The following is a 26165-nucleotide window of genomic DNA, read 5'->3' as shown; positions in this document are numbered from 1 at the left end:
TTTTGGCTGTTAGTGAGAACATACCATGCATGTCCTTTTGGGTCTGAGTTACCTCACTCAGGATGATATTTTCTAGTTCCGTCCATTTGCCTGCAAAAGTCAAGATGTCCTCATTCTTAATAGCTGAGTAGCATTCCATTGTATAAATGAACCATATTTTCTGTATCTATTCTTCTGTCGTGGAACATCTGGGTTGTTTCCAGCTTCTAGCTATCACAAATAAGCAAATATCACTATGAGCATAGCAGAACATGAGCCCCTGTGGCATGGTGGGGCATCTTTTGGGTATATTCCCGAGAGTGGTATTGCTGAGTATTTAGGTAGATCTATTTCCAATTTTCTGAGGAACCTCCAAATTGATTTCCAGAGTGTTTGTACTAGTTTGAAATTTCACAAGCAATGAAGGAGTGTTCCTCTTTCTCGACATCCTCGCCAACATGTACTGTCACCTGACGTTTTCATCTTAACCATTCTGACTAGTGGAAGGTCGAATCTCAGTCTTTTTGATTTGCATTTCTCTGATCACTAGGGACTTTGAAAATTTCTTTAGTTCCTTCTCAGACATTCAAGATTCCTCTATTGTGTATTCTTGGTTTACTTCTATACCTCATTTTTTTTGGTTCTTTTTTTCGGAGCTGGGGACCGAACCCAGGGCCTTGTGCTTCCTAGGCAAGCGCTCTACCACTGAGCTAAATCCCCAGCCCCCGTATACCTCATTTTTGATTGAGTTGTTTGACTTTTTTGGTAGTTAGCTTCTTGAGTTCTTTAAATATTTTGGATACTACTCTCTGTAGAATGTGGAGTTAGTGAAGATTTTTTTCCCAATCTGTAGGGTGCCGATTTGTTTTATTGACTATGTCCTTTGCCTTTCATTTCATGACGTCCAATTTATCAATTCTTTTTTTTTAGATTTATTATTTTATGAATGTGAACATACTGTCTTCAGACACACCAGAGATGGCATCAGGTCTCATTACAAATGGTTGTGAACCACCATGTGGTTGCTTGGATTTCAACTCAGAACCTCTGAAAAAGCAGTCAGTGCTCTTAACCACTGAGCCATCTTTCCAGCCCCCCAATTTATCAATTTTTGATCTTAGGGTGTGAGCCATTAGAGTTCTGTTTAGGAAAGTTCCCCCTGTGCCAATGAGTTTAAGGCTCTTTCTGGTAGAATTCTGAACTAAATCCACATGGCCTTTGGTTTTTGTTGTTTGGAGGTTTTTAATGACTTCTATTTTCTTATGGGATATGGGCTTGTTTAGAAAGTTTACCTGCTCTTGGTTTAACTTTGGTATATAGTATCTATCTAGAAAACCATCCATATCATCTAGATTTTTCAGTTTTATTGAATATAGGCTTTTGAAGTAGAATCTGATGGTTTTTTTTAATTTCCTCCATTTCTGTTGTTATGTCTTCCTTTTCATTTCTGATTTTGTTAGTTTGGAGTTGCCCCTGGGCCCTTTAGTTAGTTTGGCTAGGGATTTATCTATCTTGTTGATTCTCTCAAAGAATCAGCTCCTGGTTTTGTTGATTCTTTGTACTGTTCTCTTTGTTTCTATTTGATTGATTACAGCCCTGACTTTGACTATTTCCAACTGTCTACTCCTCTGGGGTGAGTTCGAATCTTTTTGTTCTAGAACTCTCAGGTGTGCTGTTAAGTTGCGAGTGTAAGATCTCTCCATTTTCTTTACCAGTGAACTTAGTGATATGAATCTTCCTCTTAGCACTGCTTTCATTGTGTCCCATAAGTTTGGGTACGATGTGTCAACATTTTCATTAAATTCCAGGAAGTCTTTAACTTTTTTATTTCATCCCTGACCAAATTATCATTGAGTAGAGAGTTGTTTAGTTCCATATATATGTGGATTTTATATTGCTTTTGCTATTATTGAAGACCAGCTTTAGGCCATGGTGGTCTGATAGGATGTATCGGATTATCTCATTCTTCTTATATTGGTTGAGGGTTGTTTTTGTGACCAACTATATGATCGATTTTGGAGAAGGTACCATGAGGTGCTGAAAAGAAGGTGTATTCTTTTGTTTTAGGATGAAATATTCTGTAGATATCTGTTAAATCCATTTGGTTCATCACCTCTATTAGTTTCACTGTGTCTTGTTTAGTTTCTTTTTTAAGTGAGCTGTCCATTGGTGAGAATGGGGTGTTGAAGTCTCCCATTATTATTGTGTGGGGTTCAATGTGTGTTTGAGCTTTAGTACAGTTTTTTTTTTTTTATGAATGACGCTGATCTTTAAATGTCCTCTAGTCATCTTGGCTTCAGGTCTGTGGATCTATCAATATTCTGAAATTATCTGTTAATGATGAAATAATACTGATTAATAATTATAAGATAGCTGGACTTTGTCATCCCTCGTAAACTTGGAAAATCAAGTCTTGAAATCTAAAGAAAAATATATAGATGTCATACAAAAGTAAGAAAAATTTATATGTCCAAATCTGAATCAAAACTATCAGAGTCAGGTCAGGTGAAATCCCAGCACAGTGAGTAACTGGGCAGCAATAAACAATGCTGAAATCTAGATTATGTGCTTGAAAGTCTTTTTTCAACAAATGTATCAGAGATACTTGGAGAAAGTATTACTGATTTTGAATAGGAAGTACACATAATTGTATAGCATCTTGTCTTTGCTGAGAGCCAAGAAGCTGTGCCAAGAGCTACTAGCATCTTGTCAAAAGAACTGATGGGCCAATAGGCAGTTAATCACTTGACCTATGATGAGAGGAAAAACATAGAGTTGAAGGGTAGGGAGGTAGGGGGAAAACTGGGAAAAGTTGGAGGAAGGAAAAAATGCAATCAAAATGTATTGTATTAAATTATCAAGGAATAGATAACAACATTCATCAAATATGTCTTAGGGTTAGGGTTAGGGATTAAGGGTCAGGGATTAAGAGTTAGGGTTAGGGTTAGAGGGTTAGGGTTAGGGATTAGGGTTTGGGGTTATGGTTAGGGTTAGAGTTATGGTTAGCATTAGGGTTAGGGCTAGGGTTAGGGTTAATGATGCTTTAAATAATTAGTCACTTTTAAAGGATTGTACAAAAGCCATTAACTATTAAACACTAGTATGAAAAGATCCAGAATCATGAACTTAACTTGACTGTTTTCCTTTGGCACTCTACTGGTAGACAAAAACTAATACTGGAGAGACAGCTCCCTGTTAAAGAATCATTTCAATGAAATGCAGAGAAATGACAATCTGGCAAGTAAGATGAGTCTATATAATGAATATCAACACTCTGATGACACAGCATGACACCAAAGATGGCCCTGCCAGAGAGATCAAACCTGAACATAATTCAATCAACCACTGACTCACAGGAAACAGAGAAGGCAAAAGACCCTATGAACCAACCTGCACTTTGCCCTCAGGAGAGCCCACATGACCAGGAACTGCAGGAGAAATGTCCCTACTCTGAAAGATCTTTCTAAAAATCAGCAAGAGCCACTCATCCATTGCTGTGTTGTTGCAATCCAGATTACAATAACTGCAGAAATTGAGTTGAATTTCATGGCTTTTGAGTTCCGTGCTAAAGTGTACAATTTAGGTAACATTGGCCAGCCTATCTCTGTCTCTCTCTGTCTCTTTCTCTTCTCTCTTCTCTCTTCTCTCTCTCTCTCTCTCTCTCTCTCTCTCTCTCTCTCTCTCTCTCTCTGTGTGTGTCTGTGTGTGTGTGTGTGTGTGTGTGTGTGTGTGTGTGTGTGTGTGTGTGTGTATGTGTTTTACTGCGGGCTGAACCTAAAATCTAATACAAGCTAGACAAGAGTTCTAAGATGTGGACTTATCTTTGAAATCAAAATTTTTAAGATGCTAAAAAAAAATCTGTATTTTACCTTAACACTTAAATTAAAATTTATTGTATTTGTTTTTATTCACTAATTCAGTCAAGGAATTGTCATTTTGTGATTCGAATGCATTAGGTTTGCAAATAAAACTGTAAAACATCAAAGTATTTTCCACTAATCACTTGTTTCCAATGTAAGCCCTATCCAAATGGATCGCCTGTCTTTCTTCCTATTTTCTACATGTTTGATGCACTTAGATTCACTATGAGCTGTTACCGTCTCTTTTCACTCTTGTGATTTGCAATTTATGGTCTGAAAATTACATGGTTTGAAATAGCTCTGTTTAGTCTGATCCAGGTGACTAGCAGTATCTTTTGAGGCCAGAAGAGGGCACCGAAGAGCAGTGTAGCTCTGAGTTCTTTGTGACTTAGAGACTAAGAACGTCTTTTCTAATGGAAAATAGAAACTTCACCACAGTAGCCCAGGACTAAAAAACAACTGGTATCTACAGACATTTATTTACTATTAAAAGAACAGCTTAAAGATATATAGAAAGATATCTAGTATATCAAATACACATCTTTCAGAACACAGTAAATCTTAATCTGCAGGTTATGTTAAAACAGAGGACATCCCACTACTGCTGTTAATTGTAGTACCATTTCCAAGGACAGTCTGGAACATATGACCACTGCATTTGCTTTAATCTACTCAAGTTTATTGTACTAGGTATCATTCCAAAAATGAAGAATGTGTGTTTGGTATCAGCTACTCCACTGCGGTTGACCAGTGACTGATTTCCAGTTGCTGCCTTCTGCAAGAGACAAGAAAGGCATGCTGTTGGCTTTGAGCATCATGGTGTCTGTCGTCTCTGCCCAAAGTTTGCCACTGTTGGCCCTCCTGTATCCTGGGCCTGACTTTTGACTGGCTGTATGTTTCTAATACTCAGAGCAGAAGCCTGCCCCTGATAGGCACTTCAGCTATAACTCCTGATTAGTGCTCCCCTGATAGGCTCTTCAGCTGTAACTCCTGACCTGAGCTCCTCTGGTAGGCTCTTCAGCTGTAACTCCTGATCAGTGCTCCTCTCAGTTTCAGTTGTAACTTCTGAGCAGTGTTCCCATGAGATTTGCTAAAAGCGTGAAGAGATTGTAAAATTCTCCTAGTGGACAGTAGATGAGATGCCTTTATATATGCTACCATGAAATGTACCTTCTAAATAAATGGCATTCACTCTAGTCTCTATCAACATGTGAATAACTGTCCTAGGAGTTCTAGACAATTCAAAAACAATTCAGATTTCATTACAAAAAGATAAAATTTAATGGATGTGGTGGAAAGGTCAGAGTATTTGGTGATCCTGCATTTCATTTCAGATCTGCTGTGTAACACAAAAACTATATTTATACCATGATATTATCTAAGTGATCAGTAGTGATGGCAAGGACCAGTTTGCCGGGGTTAGAATGATGGCTAGGTGGGTAAAGTGCTCACTATGCTAGCATGAGAACTTGAGTTCAGAGCCTTATTACCCCCCCCCAAAAAAAACCAATCTGGGTGTGGCCATAAGGATCTGTAAGTCCAGTGCTAGGGTACAGAGATAAGAGGATCACTGGGGCTCACTAGCCACTCTAGTCAGTCAGTGAACTGTAGGTTTAGTGAGAGATTCTATCTCAAAACACGAAGGCATAGAGTGATAGAGGAAGACACTTGAGAAATACTGACCTCAACCCCCACATGAACACACAGAAGAAAAGATGGGTTTGTGGCTCTACCTTTTTCTAGGCTTGGCCTTATAGACATCTGGGATGGCATTATAGTGTTTGTTTGTAGACTGGTTGGTAAATGGGAGCTTGTGTGTTCCAGCCTAGCCTGCCTGACTGAGGGGATTCAGTTCCAGAGTTCAAGAACCTTGCTCCTGTTATTAATGGTTACTGTTATTGGGCCAAGTTGCTAGAAAAGATTATCTACTGGTGGCAGATGTTGGCTCACTCTACCATCTTTGTCCCCCAATTCTGACTACGAAAAGTACCCCCACTCTTAGTTCTTGGGACTCTAACGTGAATGCTCCCCATTCTCTCTTCCTCTCTCTTCTCCGTTCTTTCTTCTTTTGACCACTTTGCCACCCGGAAAGTGGTTTACAAATCTAACATGCAACCAGTGAGCAGGACAGAGCTGACTTTGCCCTCCAGGATATTTTTCTTAATCTGTTCCTCTGGAATGACTTTTGTCATCACCACCTAGAGGCAAATTTTGACCTTCTTTCCCATCATCTGTACCCATGCCAGAGGATAAAACACCTCTGGAACGCATGTTCAGATTAGTATTGGATCACAGGCCAGGAGCATGCAGTGACAGGGTGTAGACTGGAAAACATCTCACTAAGCAATGATAAATGCAGGTCCCAGGTGTTAGTTTCAAGATTGAAGTCTTTGGAAACTGAAGCACTTATTTAAATGGTTGACAGTGTCACTACCAACAATATATACACCATATATCATGCCATGGCTATCGCATGCAGCCTCACAGTTAGTTAGAATCTCTGCACAGATGAAAATAAAACTAAGAAAGAGCTTTAATCATGTCAAGTGAAATAAGCCAAACTCAGAAAACTAGTGCTGGTGTTGTCATGTGTGCAGCCTAACTTTAAAGTTATATGTGGGGTTGGGGGAAATGAAGCTAAAATGAGATCTTATGATGGGAGGAAGAAATATTAAAAGAGAGGTAACGTGTGACTTAGAGGTCAAAGGAGAAAGAGAACCTGTGTTTGAACGATGTCTTCTGCTTCATAGATTGTGAATAGAGCAATCCTTTCTATCCCAAAACTAAACTGGCCCTTACACTTTTCAGCTCCGCAAGTCTGTTTTCAGCATAAGGGCAAGGAACCTTCTGGAAAAGGAGACCGCAGTCACAAAAATCTTAAGGTAATGCCAATAAACTTGAAGAATGCTTTCAAGTAAGTGGGCTTATATCAAGGGAAAAATAAAGAGCTTTTCTCCATGAATTCATTTTCTGCACAGTAATATTTACTTTCAGCTCAATTGTAGGATTATGCATCTTCATGATTACAGACAATACCAAAATGATAACTAATGTTTGTATAGAAAATACATTGTTTTATATTATTATATCATTTTAGTATCATGTCAGGTTTGTTATTTCATATATGTAAATAAACTATACATAAAAGCATTTACAAAAAAGGAAAGAAATTATTATTCCTGATCATCTATATCTTTTGTGGTAACTAAAGAAAAATCAGAAGGAAACATATCAAAAGTAAAAGTCTTTTAAAAATAACTATGATTTCTTTATCTATTACTAAGGATCTGTTAAGATTTGAAACCCCTGCTAGAAATATCTATACACCCTGTGCTTGCAGTGCCAGTGTAGGCCAGAAGAGAGCTGGAGTTAGCACTGGTTGTGAGCGTCCATGTGAATGCTAGGAACTGAACCTGGGTCCTTTGCAAGAGAAGCAAGAGCTCTGAACTGCTCACATATTTCTCCAACCCCATAGAGCCACCTTCAAATGATCTTGGAAGCATATTATTTTAGTGCTGTTTTCTAAAATATGTCTTGAAAGGAAGGGTCAATAAGGAAATCAATCTGACTGCTTAAGCATATCAGACTATAAATTATAATAAATAGAGTTAGGATTCATACAAAGTGTGTAAGAACTTGGGACATCAAGACTGTTGCATGTATTATGTGTATGTGTAAATGATAAAAGTGGTGTTGCTGACAAAGCAAATAGGGATCTTTATATGGTGATGTAGTCTACAAATTTATGGTAAGTGAAAAGAATCAGACTCTTCTACCAAGTCCACTACTAGGAAAGATCATGAAAGTATTTTTCCATAATGTACGTTACTATGGTTTGGGAAGCCATGCTGAGGAAATACAGCAAAGTAAACACAAGGTGGAAAAACTCTAACTTTATAACAGTACCTGAAACTTGTGTGAGAGAAAAATATGCCATTTCATGAGGACACATTCCACTGTGCTCTCTTTCTTCATGGATAATCCAGGCACAAAAGTCATGCGTGTATTGCAGTAGAATATAATATTACTGGGGCTTGAGTATTTGCAATATGACTAGATAAAACATGGAAGGTCTCATGGAAAGAGATAACGAGTTCCAAATTGACTGTCCTGACTAGGTGGTCACTGGTTTGGACAGTTCATGATGATCTCCAAGATACTTAATCAAGCTGGCGCTACACCAGCAAGTTCGTGGCAGGGATATACAGATTTACTGACACATTTACTAGGAAGAAAAACATCCACCAAATAAGGAACTACTCACAGAGTAAATAACCCACTTTGAGCCTAATTCAGAACTTTCCTACTGTTGCTCCACTGTTACAATGGCCCTTCATCAAATCTTCTGTGCTTGGGATACACAGTGAGCATGCCTGTGCTCAGGTATTCAACTTGATTTCTTTGCTGGAGATACACAGTGAGCCAAATGTGACCAGCTAATGACTCCATGTCCTGGGTACCAACCAGCAGGCCAAGACCAAGGTTGCCAGTGAATGACTCTGCTCTTGGTACCCAGCAAGCAGTCCATGACCAGAATATCTGTTCAATGACTCTGTTCCAAGGATATCTCAATACTTTAAGACTGAGTCATAGACTTCACTTCTTTACAATCTTCATGGTTGGCTGTCAACTTGACAGGACCTAGAATCACCTAGAGACAAACCAATCTTGGGGCATGTCTGTAAGTTCTAAATTAGAATAACAGAGGTAAGAAGAGCCACCCTAAAAGATGCCCCAACATATAACAAAGACACGTGCTCCACTACGTTCATAGCAGCCTTATGTATAATAGCCAGAAGCTGGAAAGAACCCAGATGCCCTTCAACAGAGGAATGGATACAGAAAATGTGGTACATCTACACAATGGAATATTACTCAGCTATCAAAAACAATGACTTTATGAAATTCATAAGCAAATGGATGGAACTGGAAAATATCATCCTGAGTGAGGTAACCCAATCACAGAAAAACACACATGGTATGCACTCATTGATAAGTGGCTATTAGCCCAAATGCTTGAATTACCCTAGATGCACAGAACTCACAGAAACTCAAGAAGGATGACCAAAATGTGAATGCTTCACTCCTTCTTTAAAAGGGGAACAAGAATACCCTTGGCAGGGAATAGAGAGGCAAAGATTAAAACAGAGACAGAAGGAACACCCATTCAGAGCCTGCCCCACATGTGGCCCACACATATACAGCCATCCAATTAGACAAGATGGATGAAGCAAAGAAGTGCAGGCCGACAGGAGCCGGATGTAGATCGCTCCTGAGAGACACAGCCAGAATACAGCAAATACAGAGGCGAATGCCAGCAGCAAACCACTGAACTGAGAATGGGACCCCCGTTGAAGGAATCAGAGAAAGGACTGGAAGAGCTTGAAGGGGCTCAAGACCCCATATGAACAACAATGTCAAGCAACCAGAGCTTCCAGGGACTAAGCCACTACCCAAAGACTATACATGGACTGACCCTGGGCTCCAACCTCATAGGTAGCAATGAATATCCTAGTAAGAGCACCAGTGGAAGGGGAAGCCCTTGGTCCTGCTAAGACTGAACCCCCAGTGAACGAGATTGTTGTGGGGGTGGTAATGGGGGGAGGATGGGGAGGGGAAGGGGTTAGGGGGATGTTGGCCCGGAAACGGGGAAGGGGAATAATAATCAAAATGTAAATAAGTAATACTCAAGTTAATAAAGATAAAAAAAATAGAGCCGCCCTAGGTGTGAGCAGCACACTGGTCCTAGAGTATAAGAGGGGGAAGCTAGCTGAACACTAGCATTCATCTCTCTCTGTTTACTGGATGTAGCTGCAGCGTGAGCAGCTACCTCAAGACTTGGCCACCATGACTCACCTGTCATGAAGGACTGTACTCTCTACATGTGAGCCAAAATATATCCCTCCATCCTCAGATCCTGTGCCAAGTATTTGCACAAGTCACTAATGAGCACTCTTTCGAGGGATCCAACTTTTATCCATTCTCTTCTTTCCTGTGAAAGAACAGGGCTTTTCCAAGAGAGTCCTGTGGGCCAGTACTCTATTATTTATCTGGGTGACAAATGTTTCAAAGCCTCCCAGGAAATTATTTCATTTACAGTTAGGCCTTGCAAAAACATCATGTCATAAGGTATATGTGAACATGTCATTTGAATCGAAAAAAGAAATCACACTTTTTCTGAGATCTGATCAGTTTAACAATAAAAAGTGACTTAATAGGCACAAATGTCACAAAAAGTGAATGGATTAGATGTATGGAATAAAACATGTTTTCACAAAATTCTATTCTGTACATGTACAAACAATGCTGCAAGTAGAAATTTTAATTTTTTTAATATGTAGAAGTTTGGGTCTTTTATTTGGAAAAAGTATACGATGTGAGAAAAAAAATCTGTACATTAAGTACAGATCCACCTCCCACATCAACCTTTCCTGTCAGTTGTATAATTTGGGGATAACAAAAGCCAATTGTATTTCACTACATCCCAGAAAAGCATAAAATAAAAGGGCCTCGGTTGTATGTCATGTTGTGGATTGCAGGAATTAAATGGCTACAGCTTGAAACTAATAGGATATTTTAATATAAATCTAATCTTTACAAAAAGCATTTATCTTTTTTTGTTCTATAAAAATGTCCTTGCTCCTCTGAGTACATGAGAGCAGAGATCCCATCCTATTCAGAAGACACTCTTTCGCTCCAGTCCTTGCCAATTTGTGGCTCTCACAAACAGATCCCCTATAAAAAAGTCATCCTTGGCAGCATGAGTCTGTAATCCAAGTGCTAAGAAAACAGGATTATCTCTGACCTTGCTGGTTGGCCAGCCAAGCCCAGTGAGATTCAAACAGAGACCATGTCTCAAAAGTCACAGCAGAATGACTGAGGAAATACCAGGCATCAATCTCTGCCCTCTACATGCAAACACTTGTGCATAAACCCATATGTACATGTATATTTATACACATACACCACACGTGCACACACTTATGCAAACCAAGAAAAAAAGGGGGGGTGGCTAGATACCAGTGAGCATGAGCTTACTTGGTGTCTTAAAGTAATCTGATCATAGTAGATTTTTATCAAAGGCTTTTTCTGCATTTTTCTGCTTTTGTCTTAAATTCATTTATGAGTTTATTATATTTACTAACTTATGTATATGTGTTACCATCCCAACCCCTCTCTGATAAAGCCAGCTTGATTGTGGTGGATAATCATTTTGATGTATGTCTTCATTTAGTTTGCAAGTTTTTTATTGAGGATTTTTTTTATCTATAGTCATCAGGGATGCTGTCCAATAGTCTTCTTTTTTGTTGTGCTTTTATCTAATTTGGGCTTTGGAGTCACACTGGCTTCATAAAAGTAGTTTGGGAGTGTTCCTTCTGTTTCTTTTAATAATTTAAGAAAGATTAGCTGTAGGTATTCTTTGAAATTCTAGTAAAATTCTGCTAAGAATCTATCTGGACTTGGTCCTCTTTTAGTTGGAAGGCTTTTTATTTTAGGTTTGGTGATCTCTTCTTGATTTAATTTGGGTGGTTTGGATAAAAATTGTTCATTTCTCTTAGGTGTTCTAACTTAATGGAGTACAAGTGTCTGAAATATTCCCTTATATTTTTTTTATTTCTTTGATGTCTGTTGTGATGCTTCCCTGTACATTTCTGGGTTTATTAATTTGGTTTTATTAAATCTCTTTTTCTTTTTGTTCATGGGGAAGGGCCTGTCAATCTTGTTTACCTTCTGAAAGAACCAGCTCTTAGACTCCACTGATTCTTTTTTGTTTCTAAAAGTTTCTGCTCTGACTTTTTTCTTATTTATTGCCAACTATGGGATTCGGGTTTGGCTCGTTCTCATTTTTCCAAATTTTTGAGTGGCATCATTAAATCATTTACGTGTGCTCTTTCTGAACGTTTAATGTAGGTACTCAGAGCTGTAAATCTCTCTCATAGGACTACTCTTAATGTGTCCCAGAGGCTACATTGTGTTGTGTTTTCATGACCAGAGAGGCTGATCCTTCAGTCTACAGTGTAGATAAATGATTTGACGGGAAGAGCCTGGAGCTAGGAGTATACAAGCTAAGTGTAGCAGTGTAGCAGCTGCTTTGTCATAGCCATGTTATGTTCTTTTGGTGGAGGGTCTGGGTTTGCAGCCCTGATCATCAGAATGCTACTATAGCCAGAGTCCTCCCTGGACCTGCATTTCAAAATATGGCTTGGCTGGCTTGGATGCTGCTATTCAGCTCCACTGAAGGTCACTCCCTCCAAAGTCCTGAGAGCTTTTCTCAGCCCAGGGGTGGGAATTATATTTTTGCAAAGTGCTGCTACCTCTGCTGAGGCTTGCTCTCTAATTCAAAGCCCCCCCAATTCAAACAAAAATGCACTCTTGTTCTCGAAAACAGCAATGGCAATAGAACTATCACACACCAAAAAAATCATTAAATGTATGTTCCAAAAAGTTCTGTTCTTTTATGGTTTGCCACAAGTGCCTCACTAACCAAGACAGTATCTTTATACCCTAGGCAAATGATCAGCTTGCATATTTGTACACTGATATTTGATTAATGGCATTATGAACTTATTATAATAACTATTATTGAAAGTCTAAAAATATTCTTTATTCTCTTTAGTTAGACTATAACGAAGTGTGCAAAGAGTACTAAGTAGCACTGCCTTTGTTGCTGGTTTTTATTTTAAAGACATCATTTACATTTTAAGTATTTTCATTTATATATATGCATCATGTGTACACTTGCTTCCCATGGAGGCCAGAAGACAGTATAGGGTCTCCTGGAACTGGTTGTGAGCTACCATGTGGATGCTGGGCATTGAACCCAGGTCCTGTGAAAGAACAACCAATTTTCTTAACAACTGAGCTACCTCCCCAGCCCCTTAAGAGAGACTCTTTCCTAAGAGTGTCCCTTAGTTACTCATCTAGGGAGGATTTCTGTGGCATCTCCTACAAGCCATGGAATTGTAGTCTTTTTGCTTTTTCCCATTCAGCAATTTCTGTTTTTCAATGCACCATCCTTTGTTGTTATTGCCTTGTTTTGTTTGTGTTTGTTTGTTTTTCAAGACAAGGTTTTACTGTGTAGCTCTGGCTGTTCTGAAAATCACTCTGTAGACCACGCTGGCCTTGAACTCATTGGCATGGGGGTGGATTTCCTAAACAACTCCAATGGCTCAAGCTCTAAGATCAATAATTGATAAATGGGGTCTCATAAAGCTCAAAAGTTTCTGTAAGGTAAAAAAAAAACCATCAATAGGACAAATCCACAACCTACAGAGTGGGGAAAAAAATCGTAACTAACCTTACATCTGACAGAGGACTAATATCCAAAATGTATAAAGAACTCAAGAAGCTAACTTCCAAAAACCAAATACCCAATTAAAAATGGGTGCAGAGCTAAACAGAAATTTCATTACAAAAGAATCTCTAATGGCTGAGAAGTACTTAAAGAAATGTTCAAAGTCTTTAGTCATCAGAGAAATGCAAATCAAAACGGCCCTGACATTTCACTTCACACCAATCAGAATGGCTAAGATCAAAAGCTCAAGTGACAGCACACTCTGGTCAGGATATGGAGAAAGAGGAACACTCCTTTATCGCTGGTGGAATTGCAAGCTGGTACAACTACTCTAGAAATCAATCTGGGAGTTCCTCAGAAAAGTGGAAATAGTTCTACCTGAAGACTCAGCTATACCTCTCTTGGGCATATTGCCAAAAGGTGCTCCACCATACCACAAGGACACGGGCTCCACCATGTTCATAGCAGCCTTATTGTAATAGCCAGAGGCTGGAAACAACCCAGATGTCCCTCAACTGAAGAATGGATACAGAAAATGTGGTTCATACTATTCAGCTATTAAAAATAAGGACATCATGAACTTTGTAGACAAATAGATGGAACTAGAAAATATCATCCTGAGTGAGGTAACTCAGACCCAAAAGGACATGCATGGTATGTACTCACTGATTAGTGGATATTAGCCAAAAAGTACAGAAAGCCTAGGATACAACCCACAGACTGTAAGAAGTATAACAAGTCAAAAGGCATAAGTGAGGATGTTTCAGTTCTACTTAGATGGGGCAAGGAAATAATCATGGGAGGCAGAGGCGGGTACCTGGGTAAGATAGGGGAGGGGAAAGGAAAAAGGTGCACAGGATCAGATATGGTGGTGGTGGGGAAACAGGAGAGAAGCCCAGTGGGCCAAGAGATTGAATAGAGATAAGCAACATCAAGGGGTAGGAGGTAGGGGACCCTCTAGAAAGTACCAGAGACCTAGGAGATGAGAGACTCTAACTACTCGATGGGGGTGCCCAACACTGAGGAGAGGGAATTCAAAGAGCCCACCTCCAGGGAAGAGGGAAACCTCAAGTGGAGGGACATGGTTACTAACCCACAACCAAAATTTCTGGACCAGAACTATTCCTGTCTAAAAGAACTGCAGAGACAAAAATGGATAAGAGACAGAAGCAATCCAATGACAGGCCTAACTTGGAATTCATCTCATGGGAGGTCACCAAGGCTTGACACTATTACTGATGCTATGATGTGCTTACAGATGGGAGCCTGGAATGGCTGTCCCATGAGAGACTCTACAAGCAGCTGACAGACAGAAGCAGATGCTTACACCCAACCACTGAACTGAAGTCGGGGATCCCTATGGTTAAATTAGGGGAAGGATTGAAGTTGAAGGGAAGAGCTACCCCATAGGAAAACCAGCAGACTCAACTAACCCAGACCCAAGGGAGCTACCAGAGATTGAGCCACTAACCAAGAGCCTACATGGGCCAGCTCATGGCCCCAGGCACAATATAGCAGAGGTCTGCCTGGTTAGGCCTTAGTGAGAGAAAATGTGCTTAATCCTGAAGAGACTTGAGGCCTCAGGGAAGGAGAAAGTCTGGTGGTGGGAGGAGCACCCTTCCTGAGGCAAGGGGGAGAAGTAATGGGATGAGGTCCTATGGTGGGAGGACAGAAAGGGGGGCAACGATGGGAATATAAATAAATAAAATAATAAAAATTGAAAGAAAAGAAAGAAGTTGGTTTGAAAGGCTGAATAGTTCTCACTGGATGGTCCAACCATATAACATCCTGGGAAAGGTACAATTTGAGTGTAAGAGATTGTTTTAATAAGATCCCACTTTAACTGTTTTGTCTCTAGAGTACAAAGTAATAATACAGAAAATTAAAATTCATGTCTATGGAAAAGTTGAACAATATAGGTAAAATAACATTTTAAAATTTTTATTTTTATTAAATTTCAAAATGTTCATGGGGCCGGCTCAGTGAGTAAGAGTGCTTGCTTGTAAATATGAGAACATACGTTAAAATCCTCAGCACCCACATAACTATCTAGGCACAGTTCAGCATGCTTATAACCCAAGTGTTGGAGGGCAGAGACAGGTATATTCCACGAGCACACTGGCCAAACAGCCCAACTCAAATGAGCATCTATAGTTCAGTGAAAGACCCTCTCTTAAGGGCAGTAAAGCAGACAGTGATGTACGAAGTCCCCAGCACACCTAGATGTATGCAGCACACACCCACATGAGCCCACATGCAACACATACACACACACCAAAAAGGAAAGCCACCTCGTTACATTATAATATATGTTTCTAAGTTAGTAGTTGAGTTACAACATTTAAGCCCCATTTAATAGTTTGGAGATTATACATTTTATTTGCTGGACTTCAACAGAGCCACCATGAGTTGATTTTCTTTTTTGTTTGTTTATGGCACATTTGTAAAATAAAGACACTGGGGTTTCTTTTCAATCCACAACGAGACATTGGTTGACCGTGCATTTATGTATCTATCTGTAAGAACATTTTTTATGAGTTGTAAAGAAATAGAAAGACATAACTAGCTGCTATTAAGGAGTGATATTCTTACAACCCGGGACAAAGCTGAACTAAAGAGTGGGTGGTACTCACTCTGATAAAAATACAGTTTTTTCCTCATCTTAGCAAGAGCTCATCACTAGGAGCTTACCCATTACCATCTGCATTGTCTCCATCTTGGATGATCACTTTGCCAGCTCAGTGTTGTCAGGTAAGAGCCATTTCTAGGAAGTGCCCATTTTCTCTTCTCCTACTCTCTTATCCACCTGTGAGTTTATGTAATTGCCACTGAAAGACTGTTTTCTCATTGTCTGTAGATGAGGTTACATCACATTAACCAACATCTGAAAATACTTTAAAATATATTACCTTGTGGGGCTCAGAATTTGAATAAAACCCCTCAACTTCAGTGCTTTGTAAAGTCATATTGAGATTTCTTGGGTGGTAATTACATTTACTACAGATGTTCTCATGTAATCTAACTTTTCCATAATGAGTGAAAATAATTCGAAGACTCCTAGGCCTTTCTTTCATTACAGAATGTGCAGGCTTTTCCCACACCCTTGTTCTGGAACATTAAGAAAGAAGACATAGAAACAAAGAAAGGAACAGAGGACCCCTGCTACTGTGTCTATAAACAACTAGTGGTGTTTAAAGGCTAATAAAACTCCAAAGATCCCTCTTATACCCATCATCTTTGGGCCAATTTAAAAATATTTTTGGTGGAGAAATGTCAAGAAAAATAGAGACAATTTCTTAAGACCAGATTCTCTGTTCCTAGAAAAGATTATATATGTGGCTGTCATATAAGGGGCATTTGAAATTCCACACCACAAAGGCAATGTGGGAAGGGTGGGGGAAGAATCAATCTTTCATATGTTTTTTTCAAAGGCTTGGCAAGAAACCAGGGGTAATATTTTTGCAACTGGGAATGTGTGTTTGCTGAGGAATATTCCCACATTTGAGTCATCATCAGGGGTCCTCATCTTGTTTTACTTTCAAAGGTAGAGAGGGCATAACATTAACCCCAACTGGGAAAAGGAAAATGCCTCTCTGTAATTCTCCTCCAGGGAACAGGAATAAAGAGATTACATATGCCTGCATAATAGAGGGTCTCCTCACTCACACAAGACAAAAGACTTCATTATTTTTCACTAGACAGAGCCTTGTGCCTCTCACTTTCAGAAGCCAGGCAGGCTTGGGCTTTGTGTTGTTGTTTTGTTGTTGTTAATATTAAGCCACGAGATGAACTTTCTAAGAAAATCATTGTTTGCACGGTTTTCCACTAGTTTACACAGAAACATGCACAGCATTCTCAGATTTTCCATTAGAAAAAGATGCAGATGAAGACCTCGGCCCCTCCATTCTATCTCATGTTTCCTCAAAGAAATAGATACTGTGCTTGAAGACCAAACTGCTTTCTCAATATGGTCAACTGTGCTTTTTCTCTGAACAGTGAGTAAATGGACATTTTCTTCCTGAGACTATCTTCCTTGTGTCCTTCAATGATCCCTGCACACAAAGACTAGTGAAATTTTTTAAATGGCAAATTATAGTTTGACATTTAAGGATATCCATCCCATAGCTGGAAATATGTGAAGATCCGTTTGTCAGATTAGGGGTAGACATCCTTGCATGATTGAGTCCTTTGATTGCCACTGGTTCCTGCAGGATGAGATACGTGGGGCTTCAGTTTCCAGTGGTGGATCCACTTTCAGGTTGAGAGATGAAAATGAGTACAGTTAGGGTCTCAACTTCATGTCTATATTCGTGTTCCTCCACCAGTGTGCACAGACAACACAGATAAAAACAAATTTTCTAATTATGAGAAGCAACATCTGAGGTGCCCCTTCTCTTATTACTGTCTCAGTGTCTTATCTACTCTATGTGTGCAGATTATTACAAGTTGAAATAAAGTTAAGATTATAACTCTATTAAAAGTGCCTATAAAGACATTCTAATTTTGTTAGTGATGACTTTCATTTTCCAAAAGTATGAATGGATCAAACAAGTTAAAATATTTGATCTTCGCAGCATTTCAAGGTTCACTCATCAAGTATTTATGGAGCACTATTTGTGTTCAAGGGTTAAAAATAATAAAACTCAACAACTTTAAAATACAGCCTTGCTTGCTGACTTGGAGCTTTGAGAGTGTGGTCTATGTATAGATCTGAATGACCAAAGAGAATGCTATGAGAAAATGGAATATCTTCTGGTAAAAGAATAGACCAGAAAGGATAAGATCAGGAGGAGACCAGTGAGGCTTCGGAAGTCACACTGAGTTTCTGAGTTCATCTTTTTTTCCGAAAAACAATAGGAAGTTGAAGGGTTTAAGGCAGTGAAAATAATTGTGTTAAATACCTGTTTGCTGTCTAACAAATTATTTCAGAGTTGGAGATTTGAACACTAGATTTCATGTCTTACATTTAGGCATCAGCATACCTCATTCTCCAGCCTTGGACCTCTGAGAAACCTGCATGCACTTAGACCAATGGCGTCTTCTTTTCCTGGACCATTCATATGATTGCGCATAGGAGACAGATCCTCACAAGGTGTTAGATAAATTGAGTTTTTTTTTCCTTTTTTATTGGATATTTTCTTTATTTACATTTCAAATGTTATCTCCTTCCCCAGTTTCTCCTCCAGAAACCCCCTTTCCCTCCCCGCCTGCTTCTATGAGAGTGCTCCCCCACGCATCCACTCCCTCCTGCCTCCCCACCCTGGCATTCCCCTACACTGGGGCCTCTAGCCTTCACAGGACCAACTCTGATTACAGACCACTTGAATCTCAATAAGACTCTTCTCCCACTGATGCCCGACAAGACCATCCTCTGCTAGATATGCAGATGGAGCCATTGGTCCCTCCATGTACAGTCTTTGGTTGGTGGTTTAGTCTTTGGGAGCTCTGGGATGACTAGTTAGTTGATATTGCTGTTTTTCCTATGGGGTTGCAAACCTCTTCAGCTATTTCAGTCCTTTTTCTAACTCGTCCATTGGGGACCCCATGCTCAGTCCAATGGTTGGCTGCAAGCATCTGCCTCCTGTATTTGTCGGGCTCTGGCAGAGCCTCTAAGCAGACAGCTGTATCAGGTTCCTGTCAGCATGGACTTCTTAGCATCCTCAATAGTGTCTGGATTTGGGGACTATATATGGTATGGATCCTCAGGTGCTGCAGTCTCTGGATGGTCTTTCCTTCAGTCTCTGCTCTATACTTTGTCTCTGTATTTTCTCCTGTGCATATTTTGTTCCTCTTTCCAAGAAGGATTGAAGCATCCACATTTTGTTCTTCCTTCTTCTTGAGCTTCATGCAGTCTGTAAATTGTATCTTGGGTATTCTGAGCTTTTAGGCTAAAATGAGATTCTTTATCAGAACCACTGAGTTATGTTTTCCTTGATTGATTGTCAATTTGATGAGACTGAGATTTATCTAAGAAATCAAATGTTTGGTTGTGTCTGTGAAAACAATTTTAGGAAGCAATAACAAGGGGTTGGGGATTTAGCTCAGTGGTAGAGCGCATGCCTAGCAAGTGCAAGGCCCTGGGTTCGGTCCTCAGCTCCGAGAAAACAAAAACAAAAACAAAAACAAAAACAAAAGTAGGAAACCCCACCCTGAACATGGGTGGTACTCGCCATGGGCCAGGGACCTAGACTAAATAGCATGATGGAAAGTAATTAAACATCCTTCATCCTTCTGCATCCAATTGACAGAAATGCCATTTTCCAATTATTACTGATTTCCAAAATAACAAGACCTTTTACATGTCCAACAAATGTGGCACAGTTTAAGTGTGAATCTGTTTGTTGTATAAGGAAATAGGCTAACTGGCATGCTTTCTGGCCTGTTTCTTTATCCAAGTGGTCTTGGAGTAAAAGTGCTATTCCTCATGTTGTTTTTCCATCCCTGGCTTCCTACTCCACCTTCTGTTCCAGAATCATTGCCTCCCATCAAATGGTCTTCCTATGCCTATTACTTTGACCTCTGTTCTTTTTGTAAAATGAAATTGGGGGTTTCTATGTGCTTTTGGATTTCTACAAAGAAATCATCTAATCTGTATCCTTACCTATTTCCTGTGAGACAATGCTGAAAGACAAATAGACTTTATAAGCCATAGAAGAGAATTCCCTGAAGAGTATTTTGATTTTTAGTTTCAATAGAATCCTGCCATTATATTTTGGTGGGAAAATATTCCTTTATAAAACTTCAAACACACTTACTGTAATATGCCCCAACCAATGCCTTTACTCAGATGTGTATTTTACAGTTTGATTAAAACAATATGAGCTCTCAGTTTTCAGCTAAGAAAGATTGTCTTTTACCTATAGTTTCTTAATTCAAATGCCGTAGTCATGCCCAATGAAAGAAATGTGATGTCAGAGCATTTAGTCAAACAATTTGCCCAACCACACAGTGATGATGGGAGTGGGGGGGTTAATTTTAATTTTATACAGGTGTAGAGGAGGCACCATTGGGGGAAACAACCAAAAGGAGAGTTAGGGGCAGCAATGCACAGACACTGGAGTGTTGACCTCTCAATTCTGGTTGGATGGTGGGAGAGGATAATGTGGGTCCTGTGAGCCTGGTTTCATTGTGCTCAGATTATGTGGGAGGCAGAGCCAGAGAGAAGGTGGCAGGAAGCTCTTCTCAGGGCACAGGAAGTCTCAGATGGAGATATTCCACTGAAGAACCAAAATCCAGTCAGCTTATTCTGGGTTCCAAAGGATCTCTTGACTTCACATGTTATAAGTTAAGCTGCTTGTTAATAAGGAACTCATAGTTACTGGGCACTTAATTCTTTCCTAGTAAATGCTATTGTGAACAACATAGAAGGAATTTGGTAAAGGAAAAAGCAAATATATGACTACTCTAACCCCTTTCAGCAAAGGTTTTCTCTTTGCAAGATGGAACTGAAAACCAACACGTATGATCAATGTATGAATCATCCAGAGACCATAATTTCCACGTGTGATGAAACTCCAGCTTCTTTGAATACAATTGTCTTAATTCCTTAGAATCATAGAGAAAGACAAAAGACAAAAAGAAAATAAGGGACTGTCTTTCTTGTCACCCTGTGGTGGTTTGAATATGCTTGGCCAATGGGAAGTGCTACTATGTAGAGATGTGACCTTGTTGGAGTAAGTGTGGCCTATTCTCAAAATGCCTTTATGTTCTCTAGTCTGTTTTTAAAAAAATCTCATCCTAGATATTGAAGACTTTCCTAACTTTTGTTAACTTAACTGAACTTAGAAATATATATTGTATGTGTATTGTTGCATGTGCATTGAAGTTTGTGAGTATATGGGTGAACATGTGTTTGCAGGTGCATGTACATATGTGTGTACATATATGTAAAAGATTCCATGCCTCTACCTTCTGAGACCTAGAACTAGAGTTCGGTTGCCATGCCAACTTGGCTGGCATTTACGTGGTTTCTAGGAGTCTGAGTTCCCGTCCTCATGTTTGAATAGCAATGGCTTTAACCACTGAGTCTTCTCCCAAGCCTCATCAAATTTGGGGATCATTGTGGAAGTGGAGGTAGAAAAGTATAACCACCGTAAATACTGGATGTCTTCAACAAAACACAGGGCCATGGCACATATGAACTTACAGCAGCTGGAAATGTATACACAAGACCTACACAAAGTGGGTAGTGGGGAGAATTTGGAAGAATAGGAGGAAAGGAGAAGGGAGCTGCTATTAGAATTAATTAATTAATGGAAAAATTTTGTATGAAAGCACACAAGCATATCATCTCATTAGTATGCAAAATTATTTTCACTTTTTAAAATGCTAAACTTTATGTATAGCCAAGGAACATTTTAAAATACATCTCTTTATGATTTATTAGACCATTATAAGTTAAGAAAAAAACAGAAAGACCTACATAGTAGCAAGCCCAGCACGGAAGGCGAGGGCCTCATGAAGTCCTACCCCTAGCTGAGAACCTACTGGCAATTGATGGGTGCTGAGAGAAGGACAGTAAGCTTTGTTCAGAAATATGGACCCATAAAAGCTACCCATGCTCCAGTAGATAGCCCTACACCTATTTTACATATAGTCAGTACTAGGTGGATTCAAAAGCTTTTGAGGGTACATCATTCCAGGGTCCAGGTGGAAAGGAACAAAAACAAGCCTTCCTGGGGCAGCACATAGAGACCCCTGTGTTTAATTTTGAAATTATCATCATGACCAACCCTGCTGCTGACAGAATTCTTACAGAAAGCTTACCAAGAGCAAGGGGAAAGGGGTGCTTTCTGTTTATCTTCTAGCTCCTCTTGGTCTTTGTGTTTCTGACACAAAGCCTTGGGGTCATTTTCCTTTATTTGGTATTTTGCCTTATCATTGGTGTTTCCTTAAAATTAATAAGAGCCATGAGCAGTGATGTATTATTCATCCAGAATGCACAAACCATGCATTTATCTAGGGTTTCTTTCTTTTGCTAGAGCTTGCACTCGACAGCGCATGCTGAGCGGATCATTCGAGGGGCAGCCAGCAAAGGAGAGGTCGATCCTCAGCGTGCAGCATCACATCCGCCAGGAGCGCAGGTAAATACTCCAGGAAGATGAACTCCAAAGGCATCCAGGAAAGGACTTTACAAGAGTGTCTCAGTACAAAGCCTAGGCCTCTACCCTTGTTGGCAAGCAGACATGGTGAGGACCTGGGTTCCAGCTGCTGGTGGTAACAATAAAGAAATTCCCTACATGATTCAAAGATTTAAAAATCTTTACTTCAAAGATTCTTTCCTTGGTGATAGCCAAAGTCTCACTTTTAAGATCAGAAAGAACAAAAATCTGAAATCTTGTTAGATAGGATCAAAGATGCATGGATACACCATAAGCTTTTGATTTACAAGGAAGTGAGTAGCTTCTGATATATGAGGAAAATTAATCTTTTACTTGTGATTATTGATTGCAAATGAAAATTTTGTTTTAGATGTTTTGACAACTTGACTGTGGTTGTTCTAGGTCACTCAGACATGGATCCAACAGCCAGAGGATCAGCAGGGGCAAATCTCTTGAAACGTTAACTCAAGATGTGAGTTCTAAGCTATGCTTTGGATTTTAGAAACTCGATTATGAAATATATGTAAATGATTGCTTAGACAGTTCTCATACCTGAGTTTTTCTATCATCTTTACATGTGTTCCTAGAGTAGTGAATCAGGAAATTCAGAAAGCAAATTTCTTTGGTCAAGCACCAAAAATAGACCGTGAACTGCAAAAATATAGATATCCTATGCACAGAGCATGCCTCAATTAATAGAATAACACAAATTTTAGAGAACAACTGGCTTTGAGTTCCTGGCCCCAACTTTTAAATCTACAACATAACTGCTACACCTAAGATGCAGGGATCATTGCAGAAGAGGAGGCAGCAAGGTTGTAAAAGAGAGGACCGGAATGCCGGTTGTGTGATCCTGTCTTCTTATTGGATAGGAAAACTGCACCAATGAAATCTCACCAATGAAGTAGCATAAACAAGACATGAGTACAATATCAACTGACATGCCAATGTGGATGGGAGAAATCTCACAAAGACCCACTCCTAGATGAAGAATCTGTAAGAACTGAATGACTTCTAAGAGACAGAAAGCCTCTCTTCTCTAGGGATGATCCCCCTAATTGTTCAATGCCAAGTTGTCAGCCCAAAAACCATAGACATATTCTCAACACTAAATGGTCTCTGTGGGTTGTATTTGTGTAATCTAGACTCTTATTCCATGTTTTTTTTTGTTTGTTTGAGTAGTGATTATTGATTCCTGGTTCTTGGAGTGGTTCAATAGAAATATACAGTCTACTTACTGAAGGAGCTGAAGAGCTTTTCAACCCCATAGGAAGAACAACAATATCAAACAACCAGACCCCCCCAAAGCTCCCAGGAACTAAACTACTAACCAAAGAGTACACCTGGGGAGACCCACGATTCCAGCAGATTATGTAGCAGAGGATTGCCTTTTCTGGCATCAGTGGGAGGGGAGGTCCTTGGTCCTGTGGAGGCTCGATAACCCAGCATAGGGGAATGTTAAGGCTCTGAGGCAGGAGTGGATAGGTTGGTGGGGAGCACCCTCATAGAAAAGCAGGGGAGAGGAGGAGGAGATAAAATTGAAAAATGAAAATAAAAAATATATTCCACTAAGAACATGGTTTATTGACTCCTGATTATTTTCTTTGAGTGGCCCACTATAAATGTACAGTCTACTTAAGCATCCAGAAGGAACATGTTTTGGACATGTGTGTTGCAAAGGGACTCATGTTGCTCGGGTTGATCTAAAACTCACTGTAACTGAGGATCACTTTGAACTTCTAAGCCTCTGGCACAATGTCCCACCATGTTGAATTTACACATTTCTGGGCCTTTTTGCATGCTAAGAAAGAACTCCACCAACTGAACCACACAGCCTCAATACCATAAATCCTCTAACATTCGTATTTATTCTAATTTTTAAAATCTTTCAATCACTGTTGTCATAATGTCAGCAGTATGGTAGGGTCTCAAACACCATGAAATTTCAATAAGTATATGCTAAACATTTTACAGTTGAGGGGGAAAATTCAGTTGTCAAGGTGCTCATGGCTATTAAACTATATGCAAATGAAACATTTTATATACAAAGGTTATAGCTATCATATGTTACAGTCTACATACAGTGTGCATATATAAATACAAATACTGATTTTAATTTAAAAGAAAAACAGTCTTTTAAGCCTTTAAAAGTCTTTCATTGTACATATACTTTTTTTTTATTAACTTGAGTATTTCTTATTTACATTTCGAATGTTATTCCCTTTCCCGGTTTCCGGGCAAACATCCCCCTAATCCCTCCCCCTCCCCTTCTTTATAGATGTTCCCCTCCCCCCTCCCCCCATTGCCACCCTCCCCCCAACAATCACGTTCACTGGGGGTTCAGTCTTAGCAGGACCAAGGGCTTCCCCTTCCACTGGTGATCTTACTAGGATATTCATTGCTACCTATGGGGTCAGAGTCCAGGGTCAGTCCATGTATAGTCTTTTGGGTAGTGGCTTAGTCCCTGGAAGCTCTGGTTGCTTGGCATTGTTGTTCATATGGGGTCTCGAGCCCCTTCAAGCTCTTCCAGTTCTTTCTCTGATTCCTTCAACGGGGGTCCTGTTCTCAGTTCAGTGGTTTGCTGCTGGCATTCGCCTCTGTATTTGCTGTATTCTGGCTGTGTCTCTCAGGAGCGATCTACATCCGGCACTTCTTTGCTTCATCCATCTTGTCTAATTGGGTGGCTGTATATGTATGGGCCACATGTGGGGCAGTCTCTGAATGGGTGTTCCTTCTGTCTCTGTTTTAATCTTTGCCCTCTATTCCCTGCCAAGAGTATTCTTGTTCCCCTTTTTAAAGAAGGAGTGAAGCATTCACATTTTGATCATCCGTCTTGAGTTTCATGTGTCCTATGCATCTAGGGTAATTCAAGCATTTGGGCTAATAGCCACTTACACTTTTTATTTCTAGCATTCCAATACGGTGCGCTACAGAAATGCACAAAGAGAAGACAGTGAAATAAAGATGATCCAGGAGAAGAAGGAGCAAGCAGAGATGAAAAGGTACCTGTGTGACTGTGTGCAGTGGCTCTCACTTAGGAGTGGTTCTTTCCTTTGGCCTTTTTCTCATCCCATAAATGTCCCCTTGAAGGAAGGTGCAAGAAGAGGAGCTGCGAGAGAACCACCCATACTTTGACAAGCCTCTCTTCATCGTGGGTCGAGAACACAGGTTCAGAAACTTCTGCCGCGTGGTGGTTCGAGCACGCTTCAATGCGTAAGTACGGGCCGCTTAACCACACTCTGACCAGGTATTTGTCCTGAGTCCTGTGAACAGCAGGGAGTTTGTCACAGGAAGGAAAAAAGGACAGTGTAGTCTTAATGGGGTCACAAAGACAAACCATGGGCTAATTAATCATCCTGCTCCTCTTTTCTGCGCCTGACCAGGTGGAAAACAAAGGTTTCAAATGGGTAGCTCCCATTGATAAAGCATTTAACAGCTGCGTGTTAGTGCATGTTTGACAACTGTGGATGTCAGTGTTATTAAGTCTCATTTTTTCTTTGAAAGCTTTAAACAGAAGGAAAACAAATGACAGGGAGAAGGAAATTGTTCAAAGCTTCTGTCAGACTTGCACTTTCTGATGAAAAGATTTATTCTAGAACAAAGTGGAAAGAAAATGTTATCTATTCTTTGTATTAGTAGTTGTTATGAGAAGAAAATTCACTAGCCACTGTCTCTACCTAACAAGTATGGAGAAAATGGATAAGGACCTCTGGCTAGGATGGTGCATTTGTGCAGAACCTAAGCCAAGTACAGTCAATCAGCTGATAAAAGGATTTTGTCTAGTGTAACTTTAAGTGCCTGTCACAGATATTAAGAGTCTTTGGAATGGGACTGGGGCAGATAGCTCCCTTGATGAAGTTTTAGTAGCCTGAGGTTGTGAACCTAAATTTAATCTTCAGCATCATGTAAAAAGCTAAGCTTGATGGTGTG

General features: G+C 39.8%; 1 protein-coding gene across 11 annotated transcripts in view; it reads left to right on the top strand.

Annotated features, from left to right (window-relative positions):
• The window catches only part of Nalcn (sodium leak channel, non-selective), a 343629-nt gene that overhangs the window by 268517 nt on the left and 48947 nt on the right, over positions 1-26165 (top strand). For all 11 annotated transcript variants that reach the window (NM_001393695.1, NM_001393694.1, NM_001393693.1 and 8 more), the window contains 5 exons: positions 6648-6721; positions 22116-22217; positions 22638-22707; positions 25146-25237; positions 25326-25448. In NM_001393695.1, coding sequence (NP_001380624.1) covers positions 6648-6721; positions 22116-22217; positions 22638-22707; positions 25146-25237; positions 25326-25448 — 461 coding nt within the window. The remainder of the gene's footprint in view (positions 1-6647; positions 6722-22115; positions 22218-22637; positions 22708-25145; positions 25238-25325; positions 25449-26165) is intronic.

The sequence above is a fragment of the Rattus norvegicus genome, chromosome 15 (genome assembly GCF_036323735.1).
Source record: "Rattus norvegicus strain BN/NHsdMcwi chromosome 15, GRCr8, whole genome shotgun sequence".
NCBI lineage: Eukaryota > Metazoa > Chordata > Mammalia > Rodentia > Muridae > Rattus > Rattus norvegicus.
Note: the sequence above shows the minus strand (reverse complement) of the source record. Positions and strands in the feature narration are given on the sequence as shown.